At 43.6% G+C, this 10,635-nt stretch overlaps 1 protein-coding gene across 2 annotated transcripts in view; it reads left to right on the top strand.

Annotated features, from left to right (window-relative positions):
- Positions 1-8,408, top strand: part of LOC107122319 (mitochondrial amidoxime-reducing component 1-like) — a 12,408-nt gene extending 4,000 nt beyond the window's left edge. The window contains exons 2-7 of one of the 2 annotated variants that reach the window (XM_015425376.1): positions 2,018-2,191; positions 2,789-2,951; positions 4,865-5,005; positions 5,711-5,772; positions 6,021-6,092; positions 8,124-8,408. In XM_015425376.1, coding sequence (XP_015280862.1) covers positions 2,018-2,191; positions 2,789-2,951; positions 4,865-5,005; positions 5,711-5,772; positions 6,021-6,092; positions 8,124-8,250 — 739 coding nt within the window. In that variant the 3' untranslated portion in view covers positions 8,251-8,408. The remainder of the gene's footprint in view (positions 1-2,017; positions 2,192-2,788; positions 2,952-4,864; positions 5,006-5,710; positions 5,773-6,020; positions 6,093-8,123) is intronic. The other variant, XM_015425377.1, reaches the window with a different exon arrangement.
- Positions 8,409-10,635: the final 2,227 nt, after the last annotated feature.

The following is a 10,635-nucleotide window of genomic DNA, read 5'->3' as shown; positions in this document are numbered from 1 at the left end:
GTTTGGTGTAGTGATTAAGTCTGCGGACTCTAATCTGGGAGAACCGGGTTTGGTTCCCCACTCCTCCGCTTGCACCTGCTGATGTGACCTTGGGTCAGTCACAAGCTCTGGCACAGCTGTCCTTGAAAAAGAGCAGTTTGTGTCAGAGTTCTCTCAGCCCCACCCACCTCACAGGGTGTCTGTTGTGGGGAGGGGAAGGGAAAGGAGTTTGTAAGCCGCTCTGAGACTCCAAGTGAAGGGCGGGGTATAAATCATATCTCTTCTTCTTCTTCTTGCTCTGACTGAGGGCTGCTGGGAGCAGGGGGTGGGGCTTGTTGCATGTGCCTGCCCCCTGGGCTCTTTACTGCTGGAGCTCTGCTCCTGTGCGCTCCTGCAGGAAATGATCCCTGTATAAAAGCATGACTGACTAAGTTCATAGAATGTAGCGTTTAAAGGGATGGTATAGTATATAAGCTATTTTGAGGATCTCTCTTGGGTTTTTAGTCAGTAGTGGTTATCTTTACTTTCTCCCTAAATGTAGTGCCCCTCCCTTTTTTCATTGTAGTTTGTAGTCTATATATAAAATGCAATTAAAAAATCGCCTCCGGGGGGCCAAAAAACAACAACACAAAACCCAACTTTTCTTCTTCTTCCCGGTGAGTGCTAGTGTGCTGTAGGGTCACAGCCAACTCATAGTGACACCATGAAGTTCCGTCTCGTCGGGTTTTTGAGGCAAGAGATGAGCAGAGGTGCCATGGCCTCCCTCTGCATAGCAGCCCTGTCTTCCTTGTAATCTCCCATCCAAGTACTGACCCTTTTTAGCTTCCAAGTGCTGACAAGATGAGGCTAGTCTGGCCTCTTAGAGATGCTACATAGCTGAAGTCATTCTCTTTGTAATGTATTCAGAAGCTGCCATGAATGCATTAAGATGTATGTGAAACATCTCATAGGGAAGCAATGTTAAGCTTCATCTTGGGCAGGGATTCAAGCCCAAGGCAAATGTGTCCAATCACGTTCAAGCAAGCTGTAAGCGGGAACAAAGGTGATTGGCTCTTATACGCTCTATCGTATTGGTTGTTATGTGTATAGTAGGCGTGGCTATATTAGCCGGGAAATGTTTAAATACCGAGCAGCTACTATGGACAAGCTGTTTGGGCTATCAGATGTTGTACCGTGTTGGAGAAGTGTTCGTGTTGAAGATTAAACTTGAGTTTTTGCTGAAATCACTCTCTGACTATTTGTTAAGCGCTGGACTTAACACTCTTCCTTTCCCTAACTGCTGCAACCTCAACCTCAGTTTCCACACTGACTACTGTGAAGTAGTACATTATTACTTAATGCACACTAAGGAGCTTAGGAATTTCACCTGAGTATTCTGCATTTTACCTGAGTTTTCTGCCCTGCTTCTGAGGAGGTTTCCAGGATACTTGCTGTACGCAAGGAGAACATTCATTTATCGAGGCCCTGATTGGGTCAAGGTATTATGTAAGTGCTAGTGACCAGAGTTACGAAACTGAAGGTATAACTTCCTTGTAATTGTATTAGACCCAAATGGGGAAACAGAATCCAGAAGACTCCATTTTCAAAGGGTTTTCTGAATTCCTTGGGAGTTCAAAGTCTGTCTTTCTTCCTCCAGGGCACAATGATGCCACTGTTAGCATTCAGTTTCTTAGTTTTATATTGTATGCTCTGTGTCTCTGCCCTGTTATTGCCTACCATTTATGTGTGCTTGTGCATAAAGTGTCGTCAAGTCGCTGCTGACTTCTGGTGACCCCAGCAAGGGGCTTTCAAGGCAACTGAGAAGGAGGGGTGGTTTGCCATTGCCTTCCTCTGCAGTCTTCCTTGGTTGTCTCCCTTCCAAGTACTGACCCTGCTTAGCTTCTGAGATCTGATGAGATTGACTATGCCATGTCATCTTACCTCCCCTACACTATGTACTGATTTTAAAAGATGTAGCATTTTAAGATTGAGGTATGCGTATGGAATATGCATTTACAACTCTTTAATAAGCATTACTTGTGTTTGTTTTAAATGTCAGGTGTTGGACTGTGATCAAGGAAGATGGACGTATACTATCTGCTAAGCAGGAACCTCGCTTGGTGCTAGTTTCTGTAACTTGTGAATCTGGTCATTTAACCTTAAGTGCTCCAGGAATGAAAACACTGAGTATTCCTGTCAAACTCCCCATAACAAATTCCATCTACAATTGCAGGTAGTAGATTGTTTTTCTCCTTGCAACCTGGAAACTGGAGCTTTCTATTTACAATGATCTCTCACAGTTTAGATGAGGAAATATTAAGTTGCATGTAGGATGTGTGTGTACATTTGAGTGAGAGCTCTCTCCCTCTCCCTCTCTCTCTCTCTCTCACACACACAGAGAGAGAGAGAGAGAGAGAGAGAGAGAGAGAGAGAGAGAGAGAGAGAGAGAGAGAGAGAGAGAGATAGATTACATCCTATATCAATGCTGGACTAGATGGACCACTTGTCTGATCCAGCAAGCTCTTATGTTCTTATGTTTATCGTCTTTTATCATTACATAGCTCTCTCTTTTCTGCTCCTTATTTCTCTGTAGAATAGTGACCTACAATACCATCCTAAGCTGCGTTACACCTTTCTAAGTCCATTGAAGTCCGTGGGCTGAGTAGAGTGTAACTTTGTTTAGGATGATACTGCCAAGCACCATCTTGGTAAAAAGCAAAATATGGAAAGCGGATGAAATGGGTTGAAGGTAATTTTATGATGTGAAGTATTACACTAAATGTACAGCTTTTAAAAGGGCACATGTGGGTACATTTCTATGGTCCTTTAGGCGCTTTGGAGTCCATGCTGAAGGGAGGGACTGTGGAGATGAAGCAGCTCAGTGGATCACAACCTTCCTGAACTCAAAGCCTTACAGAATGGTCCATTATGAAACAGATATGAAGACAAGGAAGCCAGTTAGTTTCCTGCCTCTGTTCCAGCCTACAGATGAGGTGAGAGTCCCATTTCTCCCCCAAACATTTTTTTCAGTATTTGCTAAAGTGTTTGGACTGCCAGTTACTATTTGCTTAACACTTTTGCATATCCAAGGATGCCACTGTGGTGTTGGTTTCAGGGCGAAGTCCCAAGCATATTCACTTGGAAATAAGTTCTGTCAAATTTAGTAGGAGACTCTCTAAATGTGATTAGGATGATGAGAGCATTGCATGATGTCATTTGCTAGAAAATAAATGATGTATCAATTCCTTACTGGCTTTGATCATGTAGTATTCAGCTGTGGAGAGCATGGCATTTTGCTTAAAAGATGAACAGGTCCATGCAGTACATTAGATATGACAAGGGGGGACCCGCGATACTCGCGGGGGGGGCAGTCTCTCTCTTCCCCCCATTCTCTCTCTTCCCCCCAGTCTCTCTCTCTCTCTCTCCCCCTTTCTCTCTCTTCCCCCCAGTGTCTCCCCCTTCTCTCTCTTCCCCCCCAGTCTCTCTCCCTCTCCCCCCCACTCTCTCTCTCTCCCCCCTCTCTCTCTACGCCCCACAGTCTCTCTCTCCCCCCTTCTCTCTCTTCGCCCCACAGTCTCTCTGCGAGGCTCCTTAGCGGCAGCGGCGTTCCCCCCCCTCACCCCCCTAGCCCTGACGTTGCCCGGCCGCCCGGCTGGCTCCGAGGCGGCGGCGGCGAGGCTCCTTAGCGGCTGCGGCGGCTCCCTCGCCACTCGCCCCCCCCTCGCTGCTCGCCGCTCACCGCTCCCCTTTCAAGCAGCGGCGGCGGCAGCCTCGGTTGCCAAGCGTTCCGTGCGCATGCGCACGGAACGGTCTTGCACTTTCGGGGGGATTTAAACATCCTCCCGAAATTTTTTTCAAGGTTTAGCATTTTTGTGCACACGTGGGGACTGGCCCACGTGTGCACAAACCTCCCCCTCCCCCCAAGTGCCCCCGGAGCGCTGATTTAGCGATCCGCACTCATGGGGGCAACTTGGCTATTAGATATATAGATTGGTCTTTTCCTTTGGGTGGTCCGCTGATCTACTTTTTTCACACCATTTGATCTCTCCCTGCTGTTGTCCAGGGTGGAATCTTCCTACTCATGTTTTAAAAATGCATGTTGGGAAGTGGCCAGAAAAGGTCAATGTAATCATGTCACCTGTAATTGTTACACCTAGGACTTCATGCTTGTTTTATCCGAATCTTTTTTTTTTTGTCAATGCAGACGTGTTTGTCTTCATCTGTTTTCTTCTTTACAAGTTGGAGAAATACAGGTGTCATGCATGGTTGCTATCAGTATATGATCTTTGTATGCAAGACTAAGAACACTCTTAGAAACAGTGCCAAGTTCCCCTTCCTTTGGGTACCTTTTTTGTATTCCTAGGTGTTTGTCACCTGATACTTTTGCACCCTGGACCTATTTTTAGTACCACAGCTGTTTTTGTTTTTTTAATATTGGTATGAATGAACTAAAATAAGGGAACCATTGATGCTTACTGGATAATCCAGCCAAAGTTAAGAAATACAAAGGCCCATTGATTTCAGAGGAAGAGATGTATGTTTGCTTAACCTCATCCACTGAAATCAAAAGGATATAAAAGTTGACTGGATTTTGTCCTTAGCTTGGATTAACTACCCTTGTACTATTTTTAATTTTTTTTTTTTAGCTGAGGTGGGCCGTAACCCTGACCTTGCAAAGTGATTAGAATTTGTCTTCTTTTTATTAAACAAATGAACGATGAGGATATTTCTTCTTTGGAGCAATTGCTAGGATGCAATTACTAGAAGGCATTTTTTTAAGTGCATGGAATGATTCTACTGCTTGATAAAAACTTAGGCAAATTTCATGCCCTAGCAGAAGGTAGTTCAATAAGAGAATCATAATGGAAACTGTCAACACCAGCCCTCTTTGTATTTATGTGTACAGGTTGCCTATGCTGAAGCCAGTCCAATCTTGTTAATTTCTGAAGCTTCCTTGCAAGATCTCAATGCCCGGTTAGAGAAGAAAATAAGAATAACCAATTTCCGGCCAAATATAGTTGTTACAGGTTGCGCTTCTTATGAAGAGGCAAGTAATGTGTTAAAATGTGTACTGGGAATACTGCATTCACAATCCTTAGTTCTTGGCTAAATATCCCTCCCCAGTATCTCTGAAAGGAAGGTCTTGAAAACTGGGTGTGTAGCTTGAAGTATCATATTGGGCAATAAATATTTGCTGTTTATGATCTTCTGATACAAAGATCCCATCGCATGCCTACTTTGGGTTCAACTCTTGACTTGCCTTTTCACCTCTTCCCTCTTGTATGTTCTCCATTTGTGAGAAAAGTTTTGTTTAGTTATATTTTGCTGTTTTTAAATTCAGTATTTTAAAATCCTGTTCTTTTAAATCTCTTTACCTTTCTCCATACCCACACAAGTCCATTTGCAATGATTTAAAATTTTAATATAGTGTATTTTAGTAGAATTTTGCATTTTAGGAATATTGTGAAATGTTTTGGGGTCTCAAGTTCAAAAATCAGTGTGCAATGTCAATAAAATACACTATCAAATACATAAATGATGAGGGTATTAGAAAGCGGCCTACTATAGTATCAGTATAAATTAATTTTATTATTTCTTCATTTAAACTATTTATATGCTGTCTTTCCACCCAGATAGGGTTCCCAAGGCCTATGCACAATAGTTAAAATGAAAACACTTGCCTAAATTATTTATTTTTATGCTGCCTCACCAGAGTCCTGCTATAATGTGTGATGGTTCTGTGTTTCTGTAGGATACATGGGTTGAGATATCGATTGGTCAGGTGAGGCTGAAAGGACGAATGTGTTGTCCCAGGTAAGGGCACCAAGCATTGGTCTCTGCAGCACTTTGGTTTATGCCAGCAGATCTTTTTGAGTATTTCTACCTCAAACAGGGCCCATCCTGGAATTAGGTGTGGTGGCCTCAGGTGGGGGATTTTGAGGACCAACAGCCTCTGCATTCAGTAACTAAAAATTGGTCCTCATTAGATGAAGTTAAGACTATTTTTGAAGGAGTATGTTAGTAGGATACATCTCTTAATTTAATATTTTCTGTAATTGCAGGTGTATTTTCACAAAGGTTGATCCAGACACTGGGATTATGGATAAGAAGGAACCACTAAAAACGCTGAAAAGGTAGCAAACATATTACCACTTGTTTTGTGTACTTTGTGTGTTTCAATATGCTTGCTTGCAATTACATGTTTGGCACCATGATGTTCAGGATCAAATGGTTGCCATTTGGATGTGAGAAAGCCTTTTGCAGTCCCAACATTACATATGAAAGGTCATATCATCTCATACAGGGCAAACCAGCCATTGCACTTACCAGGAAAGCTTGCAGTGAGCTGTGGGTGGGCAGGAACAAGGACTGCCAAGCCCCTGGAATTCCACCAGCCCTGCAGGAGTTTCTTGGATCAGACCCTTCAACAGCTAGAGTGATTGGTGTCATCTCATCAGTTGCCTCCTTCCTCTGTTGCCCCCCACCTGAGGCAGTGGGTGAGATGATGCCCACCATTGGCACTGCTAGCCAGGTCTGACCTGAGTGGTCCCTGCAATGTTGGCTTGTTCCTGAGCCACTGAAATTTCCCAGCCCACCCCAATCTCACAGCACCCGTCTCAGACACAGCACTTCCCTTTGGAGTTGGCTCACACATCCAATTGTAAGTCATCACTTATTGAGTAATCATGTATGAAACCAGCACCCCCCATTCCCATTGGAGGGTTTGAATGTCCCGCCAAAGTGGCTATTGGTTGGGGCTGGGGGATCCAGGATCCGAAGTTTCCATTGTTCTAGGATCCAAGCTCTTGCCTGTGCCGCAGACCCCTCTTGGCGGCCCGCGTACATAACACAAGCTAAGGTGTTAAGGCTCAATAATAAAGAGTCTTGTGTGGACCAGTTTCCTCTTAACAAATTAACTGATTCTTGTACACTTCTAAGGTTTCCTGGACTGGTCTCCCTCTTGCCACTTCCTTTAACCAATACTTAACAGCAGCAATTGGAAAATTTTTAAAAATTAACTATTCTACATTATACAAGATCCTGAAGTTTAAAAGGGATGTGTGCTTTTTAAAGTGCTTTTACATGGAAGTTTTGAAAGGGTTTTTAGAATTTCATTGATTCTCTTCCAATACAAGCACAGAAGTGTTTGTAACGTGCTTCTCCGATTGCTGTTCTTCATGGTTCAATCTATCGGAGCACTTAGCGGCACTACCAATTGTACAACACTTGATTGACTCTCGCATTTTTAAGGGGGGAGGAGTACCTTTTCACTGAGCACTTGCCATGCTCTGGTTTAGTACCAAAGACAGGGGTCATTTCCTGCGGGAGCGCACAGGAGCGGAGCTCCGGCAGTAAAGAGCCCAGGGGGCGGGCACATGCAACAAGCCCCACCCTCTGCTCCCAGCAGCCCTCAGTCAGAGCAAGAAGCAGCCAGGTAAGTTGCAGAGCCCCCCCCTGCCCCCCAGTCCAAGACAGTCCAGTGGGACCTTTAAGACCAAGTTTTATTCAGGTACAAGCTCTCCCTCCTCTGCGAGGACAGATCTCCATGTCCCCCCCCCCACAATAGTTAGCAATCCAAAACAGTCCAGTGGAGCCTAAGCGGTGGGTGTTGCCTTCTGACACACTTCCAGTGATGTCAGGGGGTGGGGCATATGCAAATAAGTTATGCTAATGAGCTCCTGCACCTCTTTTTCTACAAAATGACCCCTGACCAAAGAGCTAAACTGAACTATATGTAGCTATTGTGTGACATGTCTTTATTTTGTGCGGTTTAATACAAATCCTGACAGTCTTTTTAGATTTAGAAAAGTAACAGTAAAAAAATATTCTGCTATTGTAACACAGCAGTGACCTCGATTATGCCCTTTCAATTGATACAAGAATGTGCGTTCACTGTGTTTGTTCTGTCTTGCTATATGTTGTCCATTTTTGTGTGAAAATTTGTTTTAGCTGAATTATATTTTGGTTGGCCCTGGTTAGTATTTGGATGGGAGACCACCAAGGAATACTGGCATCGTGATGCAGAGGGCAGGCAATGGCAAACTGTCTCTGAATGACTCTCGACTTCAGAACCCCATGAGGTCACCACAGGTGAGCTGTGACTTGATGGCAAAAACCAAAAAAAAAGCCCTAATGGCCCATCTTTCTGCCTTCCTTGTTTTCAGTTACCGCAAGTGTGATCCTTCTGAACAACATGCCTTTAAGAATGATCCCCCTTTTGGATGGCTATATGGAGTTGATAAAACTGGAACAATCCAAGTTGGAGACCCTGTATACAAGATAATCTGCTGACTGAAGTTGTGTACAGTACTTTTCAGTTGTCATGTTTTTGGTGCCTCCTACTGCACATACTGTACATGCACGATCGTCTCAATATGAGCAACAGCCATTTTGTCTGAATGGGGTGCCACATGTTTATTCCAGTTTAAATACATTTGAATGCATACCCTGGGGGGGTGGGGATCAGAGTTTTTGATTGTGCACAGTTAAACCAGAATATGTGCATTTCCCTATTTGGACAACATGGTGATCATATGTATTGGGTTGATTGCACATAACACTTTCTGCCAGTTTGCACAGTAGGCTCTCTGGAAATATAATGACTGAAAAAGGCTTATGTGCAAATGGACGTTCTGCATGAATTTTGCTAAGCTACCCTTCTCAGTTCGTTGAATGTGAGAGTCTCCTGTTTTGGGACCCTTTGAGATGTTTACAGTTTGAAGTCTTTAACTGGATCTTTTCAAGTGAGTAATTCTTGCACAAGTTGGCTGCACCTCAATGTTCCCTCTAATTCTTCCCTCTACTGAGTGGAGCAGTTCACCTCCTGAGCAGAAAATAACTGCTGTAATCTTAAAATGGGCAACCAGCAGTGCAAGACCCTGCACAGCTCTAGATTGCTTCCTGTGTTAATGAGCAGCTGCTCAGGTGTACAGCTTAGAGGGAACACTGCTGCACCTGTGCCTTTATTGCTTTTGTTAGGTCTGGTTTGAATGGCACATGACCATACAGGTGGTGGGGATCAGGGGAGAGAGCACACCTAGCACACCGACCTCACTGCCACCAGTTATACATGCAATTGAGTAATGCCTGAATGGGGTTAAGTTCTTCATACATAGGTTCAGTTCATACAGCTGATTCATGGATTTTATCTTGGAGATCAGTTGCACAATCTGATCCTATGCATGGTGATATGGACCTATGCAAATGCTTCAGTACCACCTGAGTGGCTAGTAAGGTTGGTGCACCATGTGAGAAGAAAGGTAAACCTTCCTCTGTGCTTCCCAGCACATGTAGGGTTGAGAATTAGTTGAAGGAGTTGAGACATAGTAAATGCTTTCATAATGGTATAGTTTTATAGCCTGTTCACACCAGAAGAGTTGGATGCCTCTTCATACAATCATAATTTTCAGTGCAATTAACGGCGGAGTTCAGACTGGCAGTTTGCCTCGATATAGGCACGTTTCAGAAATGTTCCACAACCGGATTAAAGGGGCTGTTCACACAGGCACATCTGTCCGGCGTTCCCCAGCCGTACTCAGCCCGTCCTGTAACGCTTCGCTTCTGAGTTTAAAAGATGAAAGTGGTATCAAACCCTGGAAAGCGCATTTATCCTGCATTCATCCTGCACCAACAAAGTGTGAACGCCAAAAGTATTTTTCTTGTGCGCTTATGCGCATAACCGCATATGTCCAGATTACCAAAAAGAAAGCCATGCCTTACAGCTGTGCCTCTGCCAGGGGTGGGCCAACAGTGTGAACGCTCCCTTGCGCCTCCTCCCCAGTATGCTCCCGCATCAGTCGGTGCAGTGTGACTGGGAAAACCCGGAACAGTTTGTTCTGGGTCTTTTTTGCCACGACTCCTTCCCACTTCAAACTGCCCATCTGAACTCGGCCAATATGTAGCTGTTTCAACACAAATCTGGTGTTGTGCAACCATGTAACCAATTTTACAGGTCACTTTCTATTGTCATTTTGGGGGAAATATGAGTATGTGCTTGAGATGCATCTTTGCATTAAAGGTGGGTCCTTCACACCATATTCTATAAACTGTTGCCTTGCTGAAGTGTGCTTTGATGTGATAATCACGATAAACAAGTTCATCTATTTTGTGGCATATTAATACTTATATGATAGAGGTATAATTCAGAATCTGCGCCCCTAATATCCTTTCATGATGGTTGTTGTTTAAACTGATTACTTTTTTCTGGCTAAAATTATATGTTGGTTATAACTCACTGGGAAATTGGCACAGTATTTCTCAATTGACCTTGCAGCTCACCAAAGCTTATGCCACAATAAATTTGTTAATTTTATGGTGTCACAAGACTCTTTGTCCAAGTATGTACCTCCTACTCATTTTTTAAACGTTAATTTTTATATACTATGAAAATACTGTTGATTCAGTTTTGTTTAATTGGACCTGAATCCACCTAGACTTTGCTCTTGCTAATAATTAGCTTGGAAATTAAAGGTTTTAAAATTTCTTCTAAAGATGATCTGGTGAACCTTGAGTGAGTTGTTTTTTTACATGTCTGTCTCTTTCTGAACATAGTTCTTATTTTAATCTTTAAAGCTGCTCAGGGAACTTTGTTGAAGAACTATGCCAGCTGGATGCTGTCTAAGCCCAGATTCAGAGATATGAGGAGCCCTAGGTATTTCCCACAAGGCACACAGGTGT

The sequence above is a fragment of the Gekko japonicus genome, unplaced genomic scaffold (assembly GCF_001447785.1).
Source record: "Gekko japonicus isolate JY-2015 unplaced genomic scaffold, Gekko_japonicus_V1.1 scaffold153, whole genome shotgun sequence".
Classification (NCBI taxonomy): Eukaryota; Metazoa; Chordata; class Lepidosauria; order Squamata; family Gekkonidae; genus Gekko; species Gekko japonicus.
This window is presented reverse-complemented; position numbering and strand designations above follow the sequence as displayed.